We start from the raw sequence: 27,690 nt of genomic DNA, 5'->3' as shown, positions 1-27,690 counted from the left end.
AGGCCTTGAGGGCTGGTGTCCTGCAGGTTTTAGATGTGTCCTTGATCCAACACAGCTGATTTAAATGGCTAAATGACCTCCTCAACATGTTTTGAAGTTCTCCAGGCGCCTGGTAATGAACTAATTATTTGATTCAGGTGTGTTGGGCCAGGTTGAGATCTAAAACCTGCAGGACACCAGCCCTCGAGACCTGGAGTTGCCCACCCCTGGTATAGTCATGTGATAACCTGATGTAAGGTTTATCAAGTATTATAAAGGTAAGTTATAATGTTTCATTGCTTTCATACTGCTTTAGCTCAACACCAATGTGATATTTTATTTATTTATTTTTAATTTTGGTATGTTCTTAGCTTTAAAAAGCAAGTAAAATACACAAGTGCAGATTCAAAATGATTTTTTTTCTCTTGGTCTCTTGAAATACAAGTAGATGTTTCTTTAGAGCCACTCTACAAAAATATTCAATATTCGCTGAGAATCCAAACAACAGCAAGGGCAAATATGTAACAGATATAATGCCAAAATAAAATACCTGAGTGAAGCCAGATTCTTCAAAGGGCATCAAGAGAACACATCTCTGTTCAGGCGACGTGTTTGTTTGCCACTGGATAAATGCATAAAATCATTCTTTCAGCGGACCTTGTGATTAAGATGCGTCCTGAAATAATGCCTTCAGTGGTCATGCACCGCATCAGCAGGCACTGTGGTTGATCTTAAATCACCCCGGGTGCTCAGGGTGACTCCATGAGAAATGGATGTTCTCCCTGCTGAGTCCACATTTCGCCTGATGGATTGCGCTCCTTCAGATGCTATTGAATTGGTCCTGATAGAGCATCCGAACTGTCCGAGGAATATTGCGAGCCAAAAGCTGAGGGGAGCGTGGTAAGTGACATTGGCACTCACTCCTTTTTTATTTTAGAGTTATAATAGAAGAACCTTTTAGAGCTGTCTCTGTGCTGCTGTGTCCTGCCAGTCTCTTTTCATTTCTTCTGCTTAAAAATGTCAGAATGAATAAGTCATCAGTCAAATCCCTGCAGCCAGACAGTGATTTGATTTAGAGTAAAACATGCTTCATGATGTTTGGTTTTTCATTGAAGAAAAAGAAAACAAGTAGCTGGCTTCAGTTCTCAATGGAAATGATTGAACATGATACACTGTGTCTGAGCTAGGTACGTTAAGGATGGCAATATAATACATTTTTGTGACCACCAGATATATTTTGGTCTATTCAAACAGTGGTTGTAGATAATATAACCCTTTGTGAGGAGAACAGCCGAACAGCTGGTGAGCTGTCCGGGGTATAGCCAGTATATATACACCTGGATGGGCTTCATCCTGAACAGGATCAGCATTAAAGAAAATTTATGGATGCACTATATTCAGGTTTTTGCAATCTGTGTTATTTTATTGCACTTTTTCTTTTTACCTTACGGTGCAATCTTGCTTTGCTGTGTTTTATTTTGAGCTATTCTACATTATTTAAGCTATTTTTTGCTCTAAATTGATTATAATATTTTGGCTCCTACAACACAGGGCTTTCCCAACTTTTGGATGTAAGAAGTATATCTTGTACCTAAAAGCACTAAGGGAGAAAGATGTGACTGTACCTCTCACAAAAAATCAATAAGATGCTATACCCAGGGATTTGAACTACTCTTCTGATTGTGCGAGGTACAAAGCTATAAGACAGGATATGATAAGATAGCCTTTATTAGTCCCAGAGATGGGAAATTCACATGACAGGGCATAAATAGATGCCGCATACCTAACAATAATATTATGCAAATATAGAAGAAAACACACACTATACAGTGCAGATGAAGATTAGCTAAACTATTACCCCACACAAATGAAAATTCACAAAATAAACTTTAATGCTTCAGATAGTGTCTGTACTTGGTTCAGTTCTGGTACAGATAATATAATTTTTTGGTTAATGTAAAGATTTCTTCTGCGCTATTTGAATAGGAGAAATTGTTTTAGTATGGACAGCTAGTTCACAAATTATTCAAGATCTAAGCAATGCCGACACAAATTATTTAATTATAATAATTTCAGCTTTGAACAGGAGCCCACAAGAACAATTATACAAGCATATGCTGCTGTGTAGATTTTTTTTGTTCCTATTGTGAACCTTGACAATGATGGCACTCATTGTGACACAAAAGTCTGGGACGGTCCCAACCTTCAGGATATGAAAATTTGTAAAAACAAAAGAGAAGACACTGTCCACCTTCTCAATCTTAAAAAACTTAAAGTGAATAAAACAAAGTAAATTAAAGCTAAAAAAGCTTAAATCATCAAACAATCATGGTGTACACTCACTAGCCTCTTAGATAGTGCTTTTACCGCTACCGCTTTTGCCTTAAGAATTGTCTGAATTCTTCATGGCATAGATTCAACAAGGTGCTGGAAACATTCCTGAGACTTTTTTGTCCACACTGACATGATAGCATCACACAGTTGCTGCATAGTTGTTAGCTGCACATCTGGGATGTGAATCTTCTGTTCCACCACATCCCAAAGGCGCTCTATTGGCTTGGTTGGTATCATTTGAGCACAGTGACCTCATTGTTCAAGAACCCAGATTGAGACAATTTGCAATTTGTGACATGGTTCCTTATCTGGGTGGAAGCAGCCATCAGAAGATGGTTATAAAGCCATGAACATGGTCAACAACAATACTCCAATAGGCTGTGGTGTTTAAAAAAGCTCAGCTGGCACTAAAGGACTCAAAGTCTGCCAAGAATATATCCCCCATGCCATTACACCACCACTGCCTTGAAAGCTGATACAAGGGAGGATGGGTCCTTGCTTTCATGTTGTCTACTTAAAATCTGTTACTCTACTATGCAAATGTCATAGATTAGAACCAGACAAAACATAATTTTTCCAATTCCCTGACCAATTCTGATTAAAACCGCATGCTCAGGCTCCTGCTATTAGCTTGTAAGCCAACAAACTTACAAGCTTGTAAGCTAGAACCTGAACACCCAGTGTGATTCTGCCTCTGTAGCCACCTGCTTCAAGGTCCAATGTGTTGCATTCTGGGCATTGTCCTCTGACATCTTGCATCAAAAAGGCATTTTTCCCTATAGAACTGCTGTTAACTTTATGTTTTCACTTTTTCCGGCCCAAATCTGTAAATCGTAGAGAGGCTTGTGCAGGAAAATCCTATTTTTTCTGAAACATTCAGACTGGCCAATTTGGCACTAACAATCACGCTATGGTTAAAGTCACGTAAATAATTTTTTTTCTCTGTTATGAAGCTTGGTTTGAATTTCAGGCAGTCATCTTGACCATGTCTTCATGCCTCACATGTGATTGGCTGATTAGATATTTGTAATTACTAATCAGCAACAAGTGTGTATAGGTGTATTAAGTGTCCTGTGAGGTTATATGTGTATAGTGTATATATTCCCACAATAAACTTTCTTGCTGCCAGGATCTTTTTTGAAGAGTGCATCATTATAACACTGTCCTGTTCATCCACCGTTTCTTTATTTGTTATCATCCATAGTTTGTCACAGTGACGCAGCTTAGGACCTAAAATCTAACTTGACACATCTAAATATCAGCTACTCTATACAGCGACTCGCCAGAAGTTGTTGAGGAGTCAGAGATCTTCTCAGAATGGAATATAATGCGAATTGTTGAATTAATCTGCAATGCAAGGATGAAAATTACCAGCGAAGTGCAGAGAAAACGCCATGATGAAGTTACGGGAATGCTTTATCGAAGCTTACTGATGCAGTGTTCTGTGGAAATGATTCAATCTGTAATGGATGATGCGTATATCGAAAAAGAAAGGGAGGAACTGGGAGGAGAGATGGGGTTGGCAGTGAGGTAAGAGCGCTGTGGTCCATGGATGGGAGGAGCATCATAACATTGCTTACGGGACGCAGAGCTGCGTCTCGGAACCGGACTGGGAAACCAGAACCAGTCGGCTTGGGGAAATTTTGAGTAAAAAAACAAAAAACAAAACCCGGATGTGGGGAAGCAGAGCGTACTGTAGTTCTACGCTTAAGCCGTCATATGTAACACTAGCGTAAGTTACGTATTTAAATGTGATGTAGCCGATAGGCACTGACTGGACAGGCGGTGAAGAGAGGTCGCTGACGGACTGTGCGCACTGCTGAGTGGACAGCAGGGTTTCTTGCTGTATATTTAAGCTTGGACGGGCTCCTGACAGCAGGTTCGCACTTCTTCTGCAGTGCAGCTCGTCATCACCATCATAACCAGATGCCCTCCGCCGGACCGGACCCGTTCAGTTTCATGCCGTCCAACCTGACCGGAGCTTGAGCCGAAGGATGCAGGTTAAAAACCAGATCTGCACAGAGCGGAGCAGCAACGACGACCCGGAGCAAGATGACAATCAGAAGAAGACTTCGTGTTTTTCCAACATTAAGATATTCCTGGTGTCGGAATGTGCTCTCATGTTGGCACAGGGCACCGTGGGCGCCTATCTGGTGAGTTTGGGGGACACAGTGTTGGTCTGAAGGAACGTCATGTTTCTCAGGTAACATGGGGTTAACGCAGCGCCCTTCAGACCGGCGCGGGCAGACAGTGAAAAAACGCTGCGCTGCTTCGGGTGCTCAGCTGCTGCGTTTAATAGCCATATTATTTTGATCACATTACTAAAATTACATCCTCCAGGAGCCACTGACTGATGACTTGCTGCGTATTATCCATCAGGCCTATGCGCCATCTGCATGTCACAAAGCGCGTCACAGCGGCAGTAGACTCTACGATATATGGAAAATTTTACTTGCTCATATGGATGGTCTGTTAGAGAGCAGCTTACGAAACACTGGTCAGGAGGTCCATACTGCTACACGCTCTGCACCCATATGTCTCAATAATGCAGGAGGCCTTTGACACCGGAGGATATAGGCCTAGGAGATGACGTGATCTCCACAACACAGGAGACAGCAGCTTTTTTTCTCCCCCTCATTAACCAGACTGCATTTCCTGTGACAGCTTGATCAGAGTTATAAGCTGTTACTGCACTGTTATGATTAGATGTATGTCAACATAAGAGATCAAGTTTATGTTGCAAGAGCACGGGAGAAAAATGTGTTTCTGACTCAATAAATAAAGATTTCATCAGCCATCGCTAATGCAGGAGTGAAATGAATGACAAAGCCTTGAACTCAGCATTTAGAATAACTGTCAGCACTGGTTTTGGCTCAGCCACTTACTGGAAATCAGTTTTTTTTTGTTTTGTTTTTTAAGAACAAATACGCTATTGTAATCAGCATTATTTTATTTATTTTTATCAAAGCCAATTCCTTGATAAATGTCAGCACAGTCTTGATACCATAAATAACTTTGTAACAGGAAGGGAATGGAAGTTATTTTTAATGAGCTTAGGAAGACAGGATCTTTTTTACTTGTCTGCTAAACACACTCTGAAAGGTGCAGATAATTAGAAGCACTTCTTTGATATTAGTCAAAACAGCAAGGTTAATTTAAAAATGGTGAGTTCAAACATTTCATTAGAGCCAACTTTTTGGTTTAGCTTTTGTCCTTGAAGCCTGTTGTGGAGCTTTCTCTTTTAAACATCCCAAACCAAAGATGCACCTTTAGCAAATATCTGCAAATAAAAGCATCACAGAACCAACATCTCTCCTGTCCTATGAAATAGTTTGCTATCACTATTTAATACTGTTTTATTGATTCACAGTGGGCTGCTAAATGTACTACAACAGACTTGTCTCAACCTTGTCATCCAAATCTTGGAATGTTATTGAATGGAATTGTTTAATAAGTTGAGCATTCGGTGAATTTAAACAAATCTGAATACTAATCAGATGCATATGGTAGCAGATCTTGTTACTTAGTTTGCCACAGTTGAAATACATCAGTGTTTGACTCAGATCTTTTCATGTTAGTAGTCAGACAGCGACTGTACACTTTTTATGGAAGGGTGACTGTTTTCTAGCCTTCTCCAAGGACAACACCAGTACAGCATGACTAGGCTGAGGTCTTGGTACATGGATCCATCAGCAGATATATGATCCAGTTTTTGACTCTGCAGTGGAGCTCTGTGTGACAGGATAAACAATACAGCACAGGATGAAAAGCCGTTATGCATAATTCACCTGAGCTCAATGAACATGATTCATTCGCTTTTTTTATTCGGACCTGCTCTGGGCTTATTCTTTAGTTTTGCTGTGGATGAAGGATTACTAAAATAACTTCTAGCTAGCTGTTTACCTTCAGTCTTGTAGATGATCCAATACATTTGATGCAAGGAGCCACTTTAACACTTAGGCACCTTGAACACAGCTGGCACATGTTTGTGTCCATTTAATTAGAACAGCTACGTGAAGCTTCTTGCCTTGAGCCACACATATGCACATATTCCCTTTTCCCAGGTTTGTATCAGGTTAAGCCTTGGGGACCTTCTTGGCAGCTATATAGCAGGAGGATGGAGATAGGCACATTTGCAGCTTGTGTGTTATCAACAGGTTGATATGAGCTCTAAGGTAGTGACAGATGGCTGATAGCACCTGAAGCTAAATACTCGTATTATTGTAAACAGATTTAAAATGGAAAATATATAAACTTTATACTCCCATAACTTTAATTGCAGCAATTTATAGCACAGAAACTAAACTCAAGTATATAAACTCACTTTAAACGAGTTGCTGTGATACCATTGGCTGCTAGTTGTAGCACTTGTCCTTCATCTCTCTTCCTTTTCTCTCTTTTTCTGCCAGGTAAGTGTTCTGACCACTCTGGAGAGACGCTTCAACCTCCAGAGTGCAGATGTGGGTGTCATTGCCAGCAGCTTTGAAATCGGCAACCTGGCCCTCATCCTCTTTGTCAGCTACTTTGGCGCCAAGGCTCACCGGCCCCGGCTGATTGGCTGCGGTGGCATTGTCATGGCGTTGGGGGCCTTGCTGTCAGCCCTGCCAGAGTTCCTGACTCATCAGTATGAGTACGAGGCCGGTGACTCGTGGCATGCCGAGGATGGCAGGGATGTCTGCTCCAACATCTCCAGGTCAGAGAACAGAGACTCTGGGTTTAAATGCGGTAATCGAGCCAACACCAACATGATGTACCTTCTGCTCATCGGAGCCCAGGTCCTGCTGGGCATCGGGGCAACACCTGTTCAGCCCTTAGGAGTGTCCTACATTGATGACCATGTCCACAGAAAAGACTCCTCACTGTATATAGGTGAGTCAATGCAGAGGTAAAACACAGAACATGACTATCAAGTGTGTATTTTTTTATAGCTATAATTTTTATTCAGTACATGAACAATGTAACTGTGGATTCTCAGGCTAATTACTGCTAGTGGCCAGATGAAGAGCTCTTTTCACTGATGCTTTGATCACAAACACCACCTCTCAGCTTCAAGCAGTCTGCTTTTTGTCCTCAGACCTCTCAAGGTGTTTTCATGCATCTCGCTTGTTGTTGTTTTTTGTTTTGCTTTTCATACCATGTTTCTAATGCTTGATGTGAACAAAGATTGATGCTCCCAGCCGGTATCTGCTGTACATGCAAAAGTTTCACGTGACAGACTCATTGCATAGTTGCATTAAAAAAATGTGTACAAGCTCATTTGCAATCCAAGGGTGTCAAATGCTGACATTTTTATCAGAGTCAGTGGCATCTCACAGATATACATGGTGTCCTTTGGCACCTTGGCACGAAGCATCTGAGTTATGCAATAGTAAGACGGGGCTGTCACTCCAAATTTTTGTTGAACTGTTTTAACCCAAACCGCATTATTTTCCTCAACTGAACCAAGTCATATTTGTGCCTAAACCTCAATAGCGAGGCAAGGAAAATAAGGCCACACACGAGGTTTCAAAGAGGACATGAACCTCCTCTTCAATGACAAACTTGCAGCTTAATGGTGGATGGGATAAAAAATGGATGCAGCCAGCGTGAAGTCTCCCACAGGTTTTGGACTCTGCATTTTCATGCCTCAGTGTTAGTGATTTGGCTTCTACCATGCTGTTTTATTTTTAAGCCAGAATTTAATCAGTGTAGTTGGATGAAATGCTGACTTATAAAATTAACAATAACAACATTGTTTGGCAAACAGTATCGTTACAGTGTATAAAGAAAATACTAGAATTTCACTCACCAGAATAGATGGACAAACTTGGATGGGCTGTTCCACACAGTAAACCATATAATATAGTTCCATTAAAAATGCCAATAGTACAAACACAGTGGAGAGATCTAGTTCAGTGACTCAACTTTGCAGAGGAGACGGCTGCCAGACAAGATTCAGCTGCCTGTGTCAGGACAGCTGTCAGTCAAAACAGACACACCCCTAACTCCAGTATCCTAACGAATGAGGAACAAAAAAATTCATGCCCTGAGTCCAGTACCATTTCCTTCTACCAGTCTGTAAACATATTTTTAATGCTATTAGTTAGGCATTTTAACATTAGCGTCTATGGGGACTAATTCAAGTGGCTATAAGAAGAACTGCAGATTTCGGCACTTTTTTTTTTTTTTTTTTTTGCCCTGAGGGTTTTTGCTTGGTCTTAATCTGCTGTTATCCCTTGAGTCACGTAATGTGGACTGTGTAGCACTTTACAACAAGGCATTTATCTCACAGCATCCAAAATTGCTATGGCTCCAAAGAACAACGCCAAAGGAGACCTTGTACGCAGTTCCGTGACACTGGCACGATTTGATTTTCTGAGATGAGAATGCTGCTAGTAAATTTTATTAATTAAATGCTCAGTAATGGTACATTGCACTGTTGCTAAGTGTGAATTGGGCATTTGCAAAAATAGATGAGGAATATTGATTTTTTTTAGATTAAATTCTGGGTCTGATGTTGCCCTCTTTCATATCTGCAGGGGTTCTTTGGCAAAGCACGCGTTCCCAACTTTAGTAAGCATTTGAAGGTCAGCAGCAAAAGGCTGTGGTTTTAGTTACAGCAGCAACCGAGAGGTCGAAATAACCCTGTGTGCCAAAGTTGCCAAGGCAACAGTTCAAAGGCAGTGACTGAAGCTATGTGCCATCCGTGTGACCTGCTAGCAGCAGAGCTCTATCTGGGCAGATGGAGAGAAAGAGAACTTAAGAAACATACATATCACTTGCTACAAAATTTAGAAATATATATGTAAAGGGCAATTTTGGTGTTTTTTTTTCCCCCCAGTTTTTTTCCTCTGTTTAGAGCCCACAGTCAAGTTTAATACAACTTTTATTTTGAAAGCTATGTCTTTTCATAATCTGGAGTCAAAACCATGCCACAGACACCTTTAAGCTGGTCGGAGTAAGCTGGTCAGCTTTCCACTCTTGTGGGTAACAGGGGCCCTTATAATCATATCAGAGAGATTCAGCAGGCACATGCCACCTAACTGGACTCTCAGCATCTTTTTATGTAGTAAGTTTAAATTGCTTCCATCAACGCTGAGGTTCTATCGCTAGACAGATCTGTCCTGTTATTAGCTGTGGTTGTTTGCTGATATAGTGATGGCATTAGGGTTGTTAACCTGTATATTAATGTATGCACATATTGCATAGGTACATTTAACATTTTGTTAAATGTATGTGATATACCTGGTGTCTGCAAGCAAGACTCCCCCTTGGTGATATTCAAACTACTCTGCTTAAATAGGTAGGTGGGCAAAACTGCCAATGTAGTGTATATAGCCATCATACGTGGGGGCTATCCAGGCATTTAAATTATTTTCTTATATTGATCTTAATCACTTTCCTCATGTACAAATTAGAGCTCTTATAGGTTAACCACACTTCATTTCAGGAACCTGTAACAACAGTAGGTAAATATAATAGCTAGTATTTAAAAATACAAGTTATTATCAGTTGATATCAGTTAATATATGTTGTTATCGTTTTATATTTGGCATTAGTGTATCAAGAAGTATTGAAAAATTACAACTTTTTTCAGCTAGATGTGGTGTTTAGTCTGATGCAGGCATCACCAACACATTAAAGCTTTGTGATTCAATAAGGCAAAGCCGGCGGCATATGGGTTTGTTGCTTTAATGGAAACAAAGGTACTGAGAAATAAACATATGCTGTTCAGTTTTCATTTCCCTGAAGCTACAGTAGTTGCTCCTCCTCACAAGCTCCTTGGTTTGTTGCATTTTTTTTTCTGCTTACATCTCAGCACAGACCTCTTTGCAGGGTGAGTAGGCCTGCGGATTCTGTGCCTGCTTTGATCTGCACAGTCTCTGCCAGCAGACCTCGGTGTAGGGGAGGGAGGTAAGGATGGACAGAGGGTGGAGGAAAGGAAGAGAGAACGCAGCATCAAGTAATCCACCCTTGAGTTACCCTCCTGCTTGGTCAGAGGCCTATTCATACCAGATACCTGATGTTTTTCAGTGTAAATGTAATTTATTAGCCAGATAATATCCCACTATGAACACATGATCCATGTGAACAATCACAGTCATATTTAACATCTGTGAAATATTGTAATACCCCCTGTAAAGAAACTATAGCAATTACCAAACATTTTAGATACATTATATGTATTAACTGGACAGCACAATGCTTCATGGTTACTATTCTTGTTTATTTAAATTTCTTTTAATTTGACAAAATGATGAATTTGCACACATTCATATTAAAGACGAACAAAAATGCTGTTAGCCCAATACTAATGCCAACATAATAACATTTTGATGTTTAACAGGGCTGATATAATAAACACCACCTTAGTTTATCATGTTATATGGCTAACATTTACTAATTAGCGTTAAACACAAAGGACAGCAATGGCTGGCAATGATCCAAAGTATTTCATCTGTTGATGGCACAGTTCATGGTGAAAGAAATTGTTGAGACATTTGGTCAAAACCACAAATGTCTGTCTCAGGGTGTTGCTAGAGAAAACGTCAAGAGGTTACTAAAGCCATTCATAATCATCGTTTTTATTATAACCATTTCTTGCAATCAATCCAGTCATGACTAAGTGCCAAAACTGGTCCAATTTGCTAGCTCAGACTTTGGACGTCACGCTAAACTCATTGATTTGTGAAATCTATGGCTTGACTTTTTCACTGTCATCTTTGCAAATTTTGAAAGACAATAAACTGGATAAGTGACTTTACATTGTAGTGGTTTACAGATTTACAAAACAAGTTTGAGCTTCCTGGTTTGATTCCAGGAGATAAAAATCCCTTGGGCATCAGGAAAGGCATCTAGTCTAAAAATCTGCCAATTGAAATATGCGGAGGTACCTGCTGTGGCGACCCCTTCTAACTGAAGGAGCAGCCAACAATAGGTTTAGACAATAAACTAAAGGCACCCAATTTTTTTGGCTTTAAGCTTTACTGTATGTTTTAAGTCTGCAATTTCTAAAAGTGAAACAGAAAATTCTATTGGAAATACACCATTGAATTTTGATGCCACCAACGGTCCCCCTCTTTGGAAATATCTCGATCGTTAGATGAGAGCTATGGCTAAATATCATTTTTGGAAAATAACGGATAATAATTAGTCCCGAGATATAATGAAAAATGCATTATTATTATTGTTTATTTTATTGGTTGCTTACAGAAAGCATTTGAATTACTGCTAATTTGGACATCACTTGGCATAGCAGTGGTTTAAGCTTGGATTTCTCCTGAATGGGGTTAGCTCTAATAAATCGCACTGCAGACTAAAATTGAGCCTGATTTGGTATGAAGTCTACTTTTATGTGCCCCAGCCTTTTCTCTTTCATAACATCCCCCAAGCTTCTTCCTTTGACACTTACAGATAGTACTCTTATATTAGTCTTTTCTATCCACCACCCCCTCTCTGTTCTGTCTCTGTTCTCCATTTTTTGACAATCCAGGCATGTTGATTGCCATGGTTACCTCCTACAATGTGACTGCTGTTGTGTTATTGGTATTTACACAGTACGTATGTGTTCTGTGCTCCTTTGTATTTCCTCCTTCTAGTCTCAGGGCGGTGGTGTTGTTTGACAAGACTGACGTGTGAAGGCACATTTAGACTGTAAGAAAACCTCCTGAATAATGCAGTGTGACAGAGAAGCGGTTAGGTGTAGTTTAGCAAACATCTAACCAAATGATTAAATATTAAAGCGGCAGCTCTCCACAGGCTTGCTAACAAAGCAGAGGATTGAAGGAGAGGCTGCTCTTTTGTGGCCACATCTTCACCCTAAATAGATCAATACTGCCTGGAAGAGAAGGGCACAAAAGAATACTCAAGTGTAATGCAGGAAACATTAAACACTTGTCATAGGATATATCTGCTCCATGTGCCTGTTCTTCTTCAAATGTTATGTGGCCTTTCTCTTGTGTGTGTCTTGTACTTCACTCTGTTTGTTTTCCTCTATGAGTGTGCCTGTCCTAATCATTGTGAGCAACAGTTCAGGCAGCAGGCAGCTAAAAAAAATCAGAGACTGCTGCTAACTGTTCAGTTAGTTGCCCATCAGACCACAATGATCAGACCATCAAATCATTGTGCTTTCTGGCAGTTTATGGGGGGGGGGATGGCGGCAATGCAGCCATGATGACCTGCAGTAGTAGAGTGAGATCTCTGTGATGAAAAGTGTTTCTGTGAGGCAGCACTCTGGCACTAGCAATGCTTTGAACTAAGTGCCAAAGCCTGCGTGCCAACATTAGCACAATGTATAATGTTTGGAGTTGTCGCCGTCATGATCTATGATGGCTGAAGGAAAAAAGAACAGATATGGCTGTTGGGAAAGTTTGACTAACAGTGAGGCAAATGAAATGCCAATCACATGGCAGTGCTTTATTATAAAATAGATTAGGATTCATCTTGTGGTACCCATGAATATCTGTATCCATCCAGCAGTTGTTAAGATTGATTTGGCTGTAAAAATTTGCTCTTTTCTGCCGGCACTGCTTTCAGTGCACCACCATCGCTGGTAACACTTCATAGCAGTTTAGCCATTAATTATCATACAGACGTATTGGTGAGCTTACAACTCACTGAAGCTGTTGTATATGCATAATATTTTGCGTGCGTGTGTGCGTACTATAGCTATAACTCACATTAAAGTCTTGAACTGTATTAGAGAAGCTTTTCATGATTCACAGGTCAGTATAATCCTCATTTATCTTTTACTGGGCCTTAGTGCAGCATTTTTGCTCCCTTCCTTCTTCCTATGAGCCAACTTTCTTCTGATCATAAGATCTGAAAAGCTAAAGTTTTGAAAAGTTGGACAGAACTGTGCGCGTACGATTGTCTTATTAAGTATAACCCTTACCACTGACATCACACTGAGCCAAGAGTAGAAAAAGAGCAGAGCCACAAGGAATCTGAAACAGTCTGAAGAGTTTTTGTCTCACAGCGATCTTTGTATATAGACGGGGCTTTTTATTTGAAGCTTTGACCATGTTTAAAATAGTTATCCACCATTGTTACAGAATAAATGTGACAAAATATATTCCCTTCAATGTCAAACTATTATTTAAAGTTTGGATGTGTGTGGGCAGCTGTGAAAGATTCCTGAAAAAAGGAGAAAATGGCTTCTTTCAGAAAGACCAGCCTGCTGCTCAGCGCTGTGGACTGTGAGTCCAAGCCAGATTGTAATTGTATAATTGATTGCTGTCAGCTGCTTGACAGATACCCCATGTGAAGGCAGCTAACCCTCCTATCAATTGTATCCACCACAGAGGGTCTTAGAGTAAAGCAGCTATTCAGTTAGAAGCCTTCATGCTGTGTGCATTTTTTAACAAGTATGTAGCATCAAATCGCTTCTGCACTACATCTTAACACGATGCAGTAAATGTTTCTGCGTCCATAATGAAATCTTTAAAAAAAAACCCACTGTGAGTTACAAAGCTAGCCAAAGACCCTCCTGCTTTATTTAGTTTCTATGCATTCGCATTTTATTTTTCAAGTTAAAATTCAATGCTATGACCATTATTACTCATTTTAGGCCACAGTAGAAGGATGGAGTTAGCTTACCACTTTAGATCCACACTGAAATACTGTATCTCTGAAGACTTACTATGAAGTTTTGTACAAACGTTCCCAGAGAAAAAATATTCTACTGATTTTGGTGATCCTCTGACTTTTTTGAGTCATGCCATTTGTGAGTTTTAATAAAATGTCTGAGCAAAATTCGGATTTGGAGCATTTATTCATCTGGACCTCAGGATAAATTGTGATAATCCCGTACTTTAGCCAGCACACTTAGGTCAAAATGTTACTTTGTGCAGCATTGTGGTTTATGACTCAATTGTTCTACAACTCACTACATTATCATCAGTCCCAGCTGTAGGTTTGTACAACTGAACTAGTATTATCCACATAACAGGACGGTATATATAAGATGATCATAGTGACCTTGATACTACTATTTTGTGAACTAACCATTTAAGTACTTGGCTGTTGATTGTAAGCCCTCAGCGCACTTGATCCATGATGATCATCATGGATTTCTTAACATCAGGTCAAGAGAAGATTGCAAATATTCAGACAAACCAACAATCTTGATTACGCTTTCTGAATATCAAGCGAATGTACAAGCAACTCAGAGTAAGCTGGACTACAGGAATATTACAAGCATGCAGCAGAGAATTGCATTGGTTGTATTGGTGACAAAAATACAACAAATTACAGCACATTGCTTTAAAGCACCGTACAGAACAATAAATGAAAGTACAGTAAAAGAGCAGCCTAGGAGGAGCATGGAGTCCAGCTCTATAGCTGCAGGGTCAGCTTCTCTTATCTTAGCCTCTATTCATCGCTTTAATGTGTGTAATGAAGCAGTGTGAGGCTGCAAGTTTAGAGTCCACTGCAGCAAAAATGTTTTTATTCCACTGGAGTTATTACTCCTCCACTGTAGGACAGCAGAGGAAGGGAATGGGCGCTGACTCAGCACACACTGTCCGCTCAGATCGGCACAGGTTGTTTTATATGAGCACCTTTTAAGAGCACCTTGGCCAAGATACAAAGTGCCAGCGATTGAACTGTGCCATAATGTGAGCCTGAGTGTGAAATTATTCATGCGCTGGCAGTGTGACCAGGTAGAAGAGCCTTGTCTAACACAGTATGACCTTGCATCTGCTGCATTCATTACTGCTAGGCACAAAAGGCACAATATGGAGCTAGACCTACCATGAGGTTGAGTATAATTTTTTATCACTTTTTTCTTTGTTTTTTGCACAAGGGTTACAGGATTAAAAAAGAACTATAATCTGTATTTACTTACATTACTGTCCCCCCAAAAAGCTACATATCTATATTTAAATCGGTTTAGTACTGCTTTTACTGCTGCTTCCATCTACATGCATGATTTTAAATGTATCAGCTACTTGTGCCATATGTTGTCATATCCATGGTTACGTGCTTATTGATCAATCTCACCCCAGTAGATTGCAGTTTTTTAATGTAACTGATCACTGACTAAATTACACAAATAACAAAATGTGAAAAATAAAAAGGACTGATATGGCGTGTGTCAAAATAATATGGAGATCTGGACTCGATTGTCTGGTGAAAACCTAAACTGTGGCAAATATGAAACCTGCTCTGTTTAAGAATTGTGATACTTTTAAGGCTGTTATAGTCCACTTAAGGCTATTATATCTGTGTGTAATGGATTCAATTCATTTTAAACATCAAAATTCTACACACAATATCCCATGATGACAATGTAAATAGAGTTTGCTTGAAATTCTTGCAAATTTCTTTAAAAAAATAAAACTCTAGAGTCCATCTGTGGTAAATATAGTTGATTGATATGTGTTGGAAAGGCACACAGTTGTCTGTATAAGGTCCCATAGTTAACAGTGCATGTGGTTGTTTTTAAAGAACAACTGAAAGAAAAACGTACCTAATTTGGTATATGTATACAATATAGTTATACTAATTGAATAATTTACTATTAATTCTAATATTTATCTCAATATTTTAAACACAAACCTGTGTTCAGTGGTGCCATATTGCAGACTTGTGATAAATGAAAATGGTACCTCTTGCTGAGTATTCATGGTCTCCACTAAGGAGGTTGTTGTTCTGCAAAAGCTTGACTTAAGTGGAGTGCCTCTATTGCCAGGATGGTCATCTTCATTTATGTGACACAAAGTTACAGCTCTATGTAAAATAAATAAGTGTACTGTAGATAATAAATTGACATTCTGTTAGTATTGGCCATCAGGTTTGTATTACCTTTAGCTTCACGTCTAGCTCATCTCAGCAGGTGGTGTTCAGAAGGAAGGAACAACAGCTTTACGTCAAACAATAGAAGTAAATTAAGGTTGTCACCATAGGACACTGTAGCCAGTGTAAATTAGAAGGGACTGAGACATTTTAGTGTAAGGTTATATTTATTATTTGTGTGGGCTATATTTGGAAAGGAATCCCTGACAAATATTCTGTTTTAAGTGTATGAAAACACTATAATATATATACATATATTAGTATGATTGCTCTCAAAGAGCCCCACTTTATAGTGGCGACAGTCTTCCTGTACCTCACTTTCCGCTCCCGTTCCAAAGCTATCAGTGCTTTGATGCTTGCAGGTACACTGCAGATACTAAGAGCATCTTCCATCCCTCTACAATTACTGCAAAGTCAATAAGTCATGAAAGATTTACATTCCATCTATAATGAGCAATCAGAACTTATACCAATCCTGTGAAAGTTAATCTACTGTATGTCAGAAGAATAATTATTTTTAAGAGTGTAGTTAAAAATGTGTGCACATCATCAATATCTGCGGAGGAACATAAGTCTGGCAACTGCTGATTTTTCTAGTAGTTCACATATTGCATTGCAGCAACTCAGTGTAAATTACAAGGGGGAAAAACCATGTCGGATCAGCTGGTTTAAGATTGGGTTTGAAACATGAATTGTGCAATGCTGCTCTACTAGTCTAAAAGTACAAAATAAATTGCAATATATATGCATATATTTGTTATATAAATGTAAAATCCCACAAATGATTCCACATAAAGATCATTTAGTCTTTCTGTAGTAAAGTCCACTTGCTATCGGATGTGAGTCAAATAAATAACATGGGAATAGAGCAGATGACTAAACAGTAGTGAATGATATACTGTAAGGTAAAGGTTGCTATGTTTATTATTGCTTCAGTACTACTCCTCATTCTTTCACTGGGTTTTCAGTCATGTCTCCATGGATATGGTCTCGGAAGTACCAACTGTTGAGTTCAGACAGCAGACTGGCATCACACATCTCTGTCTTCATGCTTATTGCTGCTATTGTCATCAGCACTTTCACTTTGACGACCACTCTCCGGCTCTTTGTCTCATGTAACTGGAAACACTGAGGTTTTTGTACCCACACTAGTTTTCAAAGTATTGAGCGTTGGTGTACTGTAGATCAGATTGGCAGGGGCCCAATATTTTCTGCTGGTTCACTGCCATGTTTGTGTGTGTTTGCCAGCCTCACTACATCACATACATTATAGATTAATTGCCCTTTGTGTGTCTGTGATTGGAACCCAGAGGAAGGCAGAAGAGGATATCGGAGGTCATTATTTGGTTGCTTGTTGAGCAGGCCCTGCTCTTACCCCTGACCTCCTCTATTACCTGACTTAAGCCCCGGCGGTATCAATGGCTCTGGTCAAATAAAAATAGCACACAGGGAAAGTTAGAGCTGGCAAGACTGACTCCTCGCCAGAATCAGTAAGCACACGATAGCCTGTCTCTCTTCATAAACAATTATGCAAAGATAAAAACAAAATTTATATTTGAAATTGTCTTTTTGACATTAGTGGGCAGGGAGACATTTGATTTTCTTTGAAACAGTGCCAAAAGTTTCAAGAATGATTGAACTGTTTTACAAATGGAGCTGAACAACACCACAAGGGGAAAAAAAGTGAAATTACAGTGTGTAAAAGTGTCGTAGAAAAAGTAAATTGAGTTAAAAGAAGGCCTCAGATCCTAGTATTGCACCTCTTAAAACTGAAGCTGTGTTTGCATACCTTTGCACAATTCTCTGAAATCGGCTTTGTGAACTCTCATTTCTTATAAAATTCAGTTCAATTATTTATATAGTGCCAAATCACAGCAACAGTAACCTCCAGGTGCTTTATTTATAATGAAATTCCTTCACTGCAAGATGTTTGTGGTTTTTCAAGGGTGTTCTCTTGAGATTCAGATTTGGGCCTTTGTTTTGGTAGATTTGTTACTGCACTTGGCGTCATTATCCTGGCTCGGCCTGGTTCAGGCTAGTTCAGACTCATGGCTTCACCGTTAAGAAATCTCCAGAATTCAGATTAATCAGTGATTGCATTTAATCACCAAGCTGTCTTTGTTCTGCAACAAGCATACTGCTTTTGTAGCCATTTGACTGGTCTGTGCAGAGCACATAATTCCAGAGAGCCCAGTCCTTACCTTGATGTCCAACGCTGGCAAACTAGTTTCCAAACTATGGACAGAACAGACTTTCTTTAGTATGCCTGCTACGTGGGTTAAATTTGTGCTCTTTCTGATTGCAGGTGCATGCACTTTAATGACAACAGTTGCAAGACTTTTTTGCAGGTCCCGTGAGGAAAGTTTGATGTAGTATCTTGCCAGACTAATAAGCATCCACATCCTTTACTCTGAAGGCCTGAATTTACACCTTAGCATGACGATAACATTATACACTTCATAAGCAAAGGAAATACCAGACCCTAGTTTGATCTGGAACCTCTGATCCCAATCTTATAGACTTGAAACTGTAATAAATGCTTTCTTATTTTCTTGTGATTGATCTATATTTTTTATTATTTGCACTTATACCTCTAAATATGAGCCTATAATACTACTCTGTTCTCACAAACAATAACTGGTGATGTCCAGAGGAGTAATCATTAAATCGCCTACAGAGAAATTGACTGGCCCTCTCATCCTGTCAGGAGTGAGCAGCGCTTCCTCTGCTTTGGGATCCATTATTAGCAGTCAGGCTACTGGAACTCACTCCTATTGTTCCACTTACCACCAGCATGGGTAACAGATTAAGTGTCACACACACAAACACACAGACACACACAAACAGTCCAGCACAGTGTGATGCTTTATAGAGAGCTCTCAGCCTCTGTGCCAAAAGCGGGCCGCTTTTTACATTCAGGGGAATGTCAATCAGAAAGTGCATCAGTCACTCCCCACTGCTCTTACAGTAAGAACCCATTTCCTGCTTGATTATTTATGATGCTGCTGGATAATCTAGCCTTGGATCAATTACACTGTGCAACCTATGGGCTGCATATTACAGTGATGGTGAATAAATCTGTCGCTGGAAGACTTCGGATGAAATTATAAAATCTCTTGGATCATGGATTTCATACTTAATCTTTAATCTTTAACCAACATACCTTTGATTCCTAATCACAAAGTGCAATTAACAAGTATACTTTATAATAGGAAGCATCATATCTAATAGAATAGAAGGTGCTGGTAATAAACAGCTTGATGCAAGGCTGCCCTCTGCTGAACAATGAAGTGAAATGCATGTGTCCTCTTGGCTTGGGTCATTTTATGGTGCAAACACTGAAATGTGTTGGTGTTTTTTGTTTTTTGGGGTTTTGCTGCATACTGTCATTTTCTGACAGACTTGTTGTTCTATACCTTTGTTTTGTCTTGCAGGTATCCTATTTTCAACTTTAGTGTTCGGCCCAGCTTGTGGCTTCATCTTAGGATCTGTCTGTACCAAAGTTTATGTTGATGCTGTTTTCATTGATACCAGTAAGTTGGGAAATAAATGGTTAAAAATATTGCAAAATTATACCACACTGAAACAGAGGTAATTTTATTGTGACCTCTACTAGTACACCAATACTCATCCTTCCCTCTATGACTGCTGTGAATTTTCTTACCCTCCAACCAAGGTAAGCTGGACATCACCCCAGATGACCCTCGCTGGATCGGGGCGTGGTGGGGCGGCTTCCTCCTGTGTGGTGCCTTACTCTTCCTGTCCGCCCTCTTCATGTTCGGTTTCCCCCAGGCGCTGGATGAGCAGGACATGGACAGTGGAGCTGAGAGTGAGCAGGCCATGCTGCCTTCTTCCCTGAGCCTGGAGTTCCAGGGCTCTAAACCCAATGGAGCCATTCATGGCTTTGATATAAACAGCGGACTCTCAGTCTGTCAGCATCTGAGAGGTGAGGAAGTCAAGAGAAGAGTGGAGGGGGTTTAATAAGTGACAAGATTGTTTAATGGAATATTTAAATTCATACGCATGCTTCTGCTCTTTTCTCTCAATCCTTCTTCATCCTTTCTACTTTTTACTTAATTTTCTTCTCCTTTGACCCAGTGATCCCCCGGGTTACCAGGCACCTTCTCTCCAATCCAGTGTTCAGCTGCATCACGCTGGCAGCCTGCATGGAGATCGCTGTGGTTGCTGGCTTTGCTGCCTTTCTGGGCAAATACTTAGAGCAGCAATTCAACCTTACAACATCCTCAGCTAATCAGCTGCTAGGTAGGCAGTAGGGATGGATATTGATAAGAATTTATTGATACCAGGGCCATTATCGGTTCTGCTTACAGCTCACATTCGTAGATTCCATCACAATTTCTTGTGTGGGAGAAAGAGTACACCCAAGAGGTTTTAAGCATCAACACAGCTACATAATTATCACTGAGTGGGAACACATTGTAAAGCAGAGGAAAAAGGCTTGTAAAGCTGTGCTGCCAAGAGTTTGACTTTATTGTTTTGCAATAGGCTGATGTCAGAAAACCTTGCCAGGATTGATGAGCGGGGTAAACTGAGAATTTTAAATAACTTTTTAATATCTCTTTAAACAAAACTCAGGACTAAACTTGCGAGTAGTAACATAACCAAAAGTAAAAATGTGTCGTAACTAAAGATAATAATATGGTGGATTTATGCTTCGAAAACTGGAAAACAATAGATAACTAAAGTGTTAAAATAAGTGAAGTAAAAGTAGAAAGTAGCATAAGACAATAACACTTAACTCCATTAAAACTGTATTGAAATAAAGTACTTAAATGAAGATATTCATTTACATTCTCTCATCTCAATGATATTGGGCTCTGTAGCATTAACAGTACTCTAGCAAAATACTTACCATCATGGTTACCATGGTGAGGCAGGTTTCCTTTCTCTCCTAGAGGGGTCCCACTCTTATCTCAATAAAAGGAAATTATTTATGGTTTTTTTTTACTGTCAAATCATGAGGAATGTTGCTCTATAAATATAGAATTTACTTGTTTTTCCCTCTCCAGGTATGACGGCCATCCCCTGTGCCTGTCTGGGAATCTTCCTCGGGGGACTCCTGGTTAAGAAATTGAACCTGTCAGCTCTGGGTGCTGTCCGCATGGCCATGCTGGTCAACCTGGTGTCCACTGCCTGCTATGTCTCTTTTCTCTTCCTAGGCTGTGACACTGGACCTGTCGCTGGGGTCACAGTGGCCTACGGCAATGAGTAAGAGTGATGACTTACTGATGTGAATGAAGAGTCTTTCCAGGAACTTTTAGTTCTGTATAGTACTTTTCCCCACAGGGATATACTGTAGGTCCATGCAAACAAAAAATTAAACAAATCCCAGAATTAAAAAAATCCTTCAGAAAAATTGCATTAGATTTTCAAATTGTACATATGCAGCATTATCCCTAACGTGACCTTTGACTTCCTCTATAGGACGTTGCAGTCTTGGCAGCAGCCTGAGTCAGCATGCATTAGTAACTGTAACTGTTACACTGCATCGGTGAGCCCTGTCTGTGGCTCCAATGGAGTCACCTACCTCTCAGCCTGTTTCGCTGGCTGTACCAAACCAGTGAGTTGGGACATTACTGCTGATAATCATTGCTCCCCGGTGCCTGAAGGGCTCACAATAAATATAAATACTGCAGATTTACTTGATATATCATTATTACATTATCACCTCATTTCTTTTTGTTTGTCAGAACCTGACCAACTGTGCGTGTATACCCAGCAACAGCGAAGAAGCAGTGGCTTTACCAGGAAAGTGTCCCAGCCCAGGCTGTCAGCAAGCCTTCCTCACCTTCCTGTGTGTTATATGTGTGTGCAGCATGATTGGAGCTATGGCCCAGACACCCTCTGTCATCATCCTTATCAGGTATGAGCACGTCCCCCCCCACTTGCTATTCATCAACTGCTCACAAGAGGGAGCTGGCGACATTTCAAAATACCGGTGGTTCTTCAATGGAAAGGATTGATTTATCAAGCTGACAGTGATACGGACAAATACAGACACACGCAAGTGTATATTAACTCATATATAATGACAAATAACACTAAAGGCATTATATGCACATTGTGTGTGTGTGTGTGTGTGTGTGTGTATACATCATGCTTGTAATCTAGATAGGTAAGATAGAGAGATATGTACAAAATAATGTAATTTAAAACTCAATAGGTCTACCAATTAAAACAGTTTTCCACCACAGTACTTAAAGGGTTGAAGTATTCTCTTAATTTTCAGAACTGTCAGTCCAGAGCTTAAATCCTACGCCCTTGGTGTTCTGTTCCTGCTTCTAAGATTAATAGGTAAGAAACACTTCACTACTATTGGCACTCTGTATTGTGTTTGTGCAACAGCTGTTGGTCTGTAGTTTTACTCTGTGACTTAAACGTCAGGGCAATTTTTCACCTTGCTTGAAATGAACTTCATCAGTCTGTCTGCCTGGATACATTAGGAACATGAACTCAAACTGGTGTTCTTCTTGACCTTGTGACCTGCTGTCTCTCCGCAATCCCCACCTGCTCCAGGCTTCATCCCTCCCCCTCTGATCTTCGGCATGGGCATCGACTCCACCTGTCTGTTCTGGAGCTCCGTCTGCGGCGAGAAGGGAGCCTGCATGCTGTACGACAATGTGGCCTACAGGCATTTGTATGTCAGCATCGCCATCGTTCTCAAGTCATCAGCTTTCCTCCTGTACACCACCACATGGCAGTGTCTGAGAAAGAACTACAGGAAATACATCAAAAACAACGAGGGGTACCTCACGCCCACCGAACTCTTCGCCTCCAACGTGACTCTGGACAATTTGGGAAAAGATATCACGCAGAACCCAACCAACAGGACAAAATTCATATACAACCTGGAGGACCGTGAGACATGTGACAACATGGAGTCTGTTTTATAGTGCTGGTCTGCACTGGGGCTGCAAACCGGAGCCATTAATGTGCAACAGACCTGAAGCGTGATGTTTCTGAGTTCAGAGAAATGTCCTCAGTAAAGTTCCAGTCTTCTTATCATCCAAAACATGACACATATTGAAAAAGAGAAGATTCCCCAAATTTGCCACGCCCACGTTTTTGTCAGCTGAAATTAAGCTGGCTTTAAGAAAATTGCTTTTACTTTTTCTTTGCAAAGTTGGAATAGAAAGTGACGAGGAAAGAGGGGAAAAATCACATGCAATAGATTACTGCTGACGAAAGTTTAGTTCAAAGTTTTGGATTTACTATACCAGAGTTTATGAAATGGTTTATTTTCCTTTAGTATTTCTCAGGTATGGTATATCAGAAAATGCAAAAAGGGTGACAGTAATCAATTTTCAGTCCATCTGCAGTGCATCTGGGGATCCCTACAGGAGACTTCTTAACACATTTGTTGTAAAGCCTTTATTAGGTTTCGACTCCATCCAAAACCAGTTATCAAGCCCTTTTCACTGCAGTCATTTTGATATTGAGCATGCACAATACCAGAGCCTCTGCCCATGTATACGTATGGAACAGAGCCACTATTGTTGTGATTAATCACATCCGTCTTTACCCTGCAATAACATTTCAGTGTGGCTGCTATGAAAAGGGCCCATTTCAAAGCCAGTATACAATTACTGTACGTTTCTTCAACCTTAACCCCCGGCAGTGACTCAAACAGACATACAACAAGCAATGAAAAAGGAATCAAATGGTTCAAAAGGTGCAGAAGTTTACAGCAATATAGAAAACTGATTTATTTATTTAGCTCCTGCCACCAATTATTGCAGGTCACATTTTCCACAAAACATGGATTATCCCACTTTGAAATGGTTAAAATGTGGAAGAGGTTTCTAACATTTTTCAGAGAATTAAGAAACAAATTCTTTCATCATAGCTTTCAGTGTTTACTTTAGTCGAGAAAGTTGTTGGAAATATGTGAAGTTTTGGCACTGATACTCGACCAAAGTCTGAGATTATATTTTAGTTTCGGAGCCACAAAACGTTTCAGTTTTTTGTTTTTTTTACTTGACATTTATGAAAATTAGATGCAGCTTCTGACAGGTAATCAGAATAAAAGCTTAACTGTTAAAGTTTAAATAATAGCCTGACTCAAAGGAACAGAGTAAGATGGCTTTTTCATTAATGTTTAGACGAGATGCACATGATCAGATTCAGTAAATGAACCTGTAACCTTTCCTAAATCACTGATTCAACAATGCTCATGCCAACTGCAAACAGATGCAGAATAAGAGTTTGTAATGTAATTTCACTCTTGGGGACATCGTTTACAGCATTGATGCATGAAATACAAAGCAACAAATATAACAAGCAGGAGACACTGCAAATAAGACACTCCAGGTACATTATTTAGGAGGGCCATAGCAGGTGGCAGCTGTGGGGAAGGAAGCTTTTACCAAGAGCACCAGTATGACTAGTGAGCTCACACTGGGTGAAAGTGAGAGTGTGAAGGCCTTTATGTGGAATACCAAGTCATTGTATTGAGACTGTTGATTGTAGTGGCTAGCTGTCAACAGACACAGCATAGCATGACGCACAGTGTCCAGCCAGAATGAGTTCATTAAAAAGCATGCTGGTAATGCATGCACATAAAAATAAAATATGTTCAGAATGATGTCACTATATTGCACAGACTCTGTGGTTTGTTGGCCATTGTAATGGTTAAATATACATTTAACTCGAATGGCCTCCAAATTCTATTTTTGACCATGGAACAGCTTTATAATGCATACTGCATTGTGATGATGACTTTTTTTCTTCTTCTTTTAAATCAAACCTCAGCTGTCACAATCACTCACACTGAAGTGATTGTCTACATGCAGATACAATACAGCTTTTTGTTAAAGAATTCAGCTGGATTCAGATTTTTGACATATCCACTTTATATATAGTGTTTTTCTTCTGGCTTACTCTGTAAGTATTTAATATGTTTTGCATCAAAAATCCAGAGAGCAATCATCACAATACGTTTCATTTTTAAAATGCATATACCCTTTGAGGCTTTGGGAAATACGCTTTTGGGAAATTCTTTTCCTAGCCAGAGTTAGAAAGACAGGGTTGATAATACTCTGGCCAGCTGTACAGTAAGTACAAAGGTAGAGCTAGCTGTCAGTTAGCTTGGCTTTTTTATAAAACTGAGTACCAGGCTCAGTCCAAACATCGAAACAATCAGTCTAGTCAAGTCATCTTATTATACTAACATGTTAGACCTACATTGTCTTTGTATACTTTGTATACAGAAACTGAAATGTCAAAATTGGGGTTTATTTTCTCAGGTTTGGGCCTGGAAATCAACCAAAAAAAATGCCCATGAAATTAGAACTTGTTAGTTTTATGCCTTAGTTGTTGCATATATGAAACAAAAATGTTAATAGGTTATCTTTAAAGGTGCTGGTCAGTAGATTATGTCATCATAGCCCAGTTAGCTGCTCTGCTTTATCTGTTTGTGCTAAATTAAGCTAACTACTGGTTATAGATTCACATAAGAAAATCTGTATGTTTAGCTTGTTTCCCAAAATTTCAAACTGTTCCTTTAAGCTAGCTTTGAAAAGGTTCACAAATTCTTTTTGCCACCACCAGTGTCTCAAGAGTCATTTATTAAGAGTAAATACATGCACATTACTTGTAGGTCTACAGCATTTTAAGTTTCATATGCAATGAACCAAAAGAACAAGATTTAAACTCTACATATAAACTCTACACTAATAAATACTTTTATTTTGGATGCGCATTACTTGTAGGTCTGCAATATATTGAGTTTCATAAATAATTAACCAAAAGAATAAGATTTAAACTCTACATTGATGCTGCTATAGCTTCAAAAATCCTAAAATCACAGTGGGAAAATAAAACAACAGATCAGTGCTTTATGAACCTATGTTGACCACAGAGACACGCTAAACCACATCCCATCATTGTCTTTGTGGATTTTCTTAGAATAGACTATAAACAAGTTGAGATTTTTTTTATATATATAGTGAGAGAACTTTTCGGCACTGATTAGTCAGTGCCTGTTTTCAAGCTCAAAATCTAACGACGATGGAAATATTGGCTCCAAACGGGATATTTGGGATAATGCTGAGCTGTACAAATAATTCAAAAGAAACAGGGTGGGGCACCTTCTGGCCACCATCTCCTCGTCAGCAATCCCAAACAGGTGGCGCTGTCTTTGATATTTATAGCACCCCAGTGTGTCTAGTGTTGACTCCTCTGTACATAATAGTGCCATAAAAGTGCCGAAGTGACACCATAGAAGTGTTCTGTGACGTCCTGCAGAGAACTTTGTCTGAACACGCTGGAGCTCAAAGCAGATCCTCCGGTTGTATGTAGCCTTTTTGTGATATCCCTCAACTTACTTTCACCACATCATCCTAAAGTGTCCCAAAAATATATTGCCTATAGAATATTGTACATTGGTCTAGAAAACAGTAACACTTAGGATGTAATAACTGTTAATATGTAGAAGTTTTCTACTAGTGAAGGTATTGTCGAATTTAGATTGAATTCTCTTTCCATCAGTGACAAAGCTGATACTGTTGCTTTGGTACAATTGAAAACAATACTTTGCTTGAACGTATTGTTTTTATTACTGTGGCACCGATGTTGAGCTGTAGTCTGAATTTGTACAGTAGATGAGGCTGACTGTAGAAGATCAGCCAAACTTCACTGATAGCGGTCCTGCAACTGTGCCTGGATGCGAAGCTCTACTCTAAGACTTTATGATCGGAGCTCATGTTGTGCCATATCAACCTGTGCACTGTAACATTCAACACTTGCAAAGAAGAAAACAACATATTTTAGGTCTGTCCGACAAGTGCAAGGGCAGCAGCATTTGCTTGACCTTGCATTGACCTGTGGCAACAGGACTGTTTTCTTTTAGCACCTCAATGTGCTCAAGACGTTTTGCCTTGTGATGGAAAATAACTTTAAAGCTTAAATGTTTTTTTTCATCCTATTATTTTCATTCATCTCTTTTGATGGCCTTGCCGTGTGGTAACAACAGTTTGACTTTTATAAAGGACTTTTAGTGGCAGGAGTATTGACCTATGAAGAGTTCACTACCAAAATATGACATCTGCAAAGAAAAATTATTATTATCTATGGTGGTTAAAGACACATTTCGCCAACAATAAATAGGTTTCCTGTTTAAAAAAAAAAGAAGATATAATTTGTTTAAAATTTTTGTTGCTATTATGTATTTTGGAATTTTTTTTTTGACATTTTGGAAGACAACTCTTCATATACGGATTGATAATCCTTTGTTTTGAGCCTTTAGGCAGCATGTTGCCTTTGATTTGAGAGAAACATTATGCTAACAGTGACGGCTTTAAAATGACATGTCTGCTTATGCTGTTGGTGGTAGTCAAAATGAGAATTGTAGGATTCTTTGTAAGGGACCTTTGCAAAAGAAAAGGGTAATGAAATAAGAATATATCACCTATATTTTCAAAGATTTTTTAGATATGCTCTGTTGCTTCTTGGTATTTGTTTTCAATTTTTTTCTGATAAATTTATATTTAAAAGCTTTAGTTCTGTATATTTCTTGGAAATTACATGATTGTATGTTTATTGTAAATACATTAAATATACTATTTTTGTTTGTAATACGAA

General features: G+C 39.4%; 1 protein-coding gene across 3 annotated transcripts; it reads left to right on the top strand.

Annotated features, from left to right (window-relative positions):
- The first annotated feature begins 176 nt into the window (after positions 1–176).
- On the top strand, positions 177–27,690 carry LOC101476567 (solute carrier organic anion transporter family member 3A1). Of its 3 annotated transcripts, none has more exons than XM_076891320.1 (10): positions 177–257; positions 6,723–7,182; positions 19,524–19,622; positions 19,766–20,035; positions 20,188–20,352; positions 21,120–21,318; positions 21,535–21,670; positions 21,801–21,973; positions 22,340–22,404; positions 22,627–27,690. In XM_076891320.1, the coding sequence occupies exons 2-10, from the start codon at positions 6,888–6,890 to the stop codon at positions 23,001–23,003; spliced, it is 1,779 nt and encodes a 592-aa protein (XP_076747435.1). In that variant the 5' UTR covers positions 177–257; positions 6,723–6,887; the 3' UTR covers positions 23,004–27,690. The 3 variants fall into 3 exon arrangements, with proteins under 3 accessions (XP_076747435.1, XP_076747439.1, XP_004539833.1); XM_076891324.1 differs by lacking the exon at positions 177–257 and adding an exon at positions 801–879; XM_004539776.2 differs by lacking the exon at positions 177–257 and adding an exon at positions 3,737–4,466.

The sequence above is a fragment of the Maylandia zebra genome, linkage group LG1, assembly GCF_041146795.1.
Source record: "Maylandia zebra isolate NMK-2024a linkage group LG1, Mzebra_GT3a, whole genome shotgun sequence".
Classification (NCBI taxonomy): Eukaryota; Metazoa; Chordata; class Actinopteri; order Cichliformes; family Cichlidae; genus Maylandia; species Maylandia zebra.
This window is presented reverse-complemented; position numbering and strand designations above follow the sequence as displayed.

Excerpts from the sequence above, each read along its gene's own strand:
- LOC101476567 (XM_004539776.2), top strand. The coding sequence starts at position 4,308 with ATGCAGGTTAAAAACCAGATCTGCACAGAGCGGAGCAGCAACGACGAC. Across the intron at positions 4,467-6,722 it reads GCACCGTGGGCGCCTATCTG|GTAAGTGTTCTGACCACTCT; the intron begins GTGAGTTTGGGG and ends TTTTTCTGCCAG. Across the intron at positions 22,405-22,626 it reads CCTGCTTCTAAGATTAATAG|GCTTCATCCCTCCCCCTCTG; the intron begins GTAAGAAACACT and ends CACCTGCTCCAG.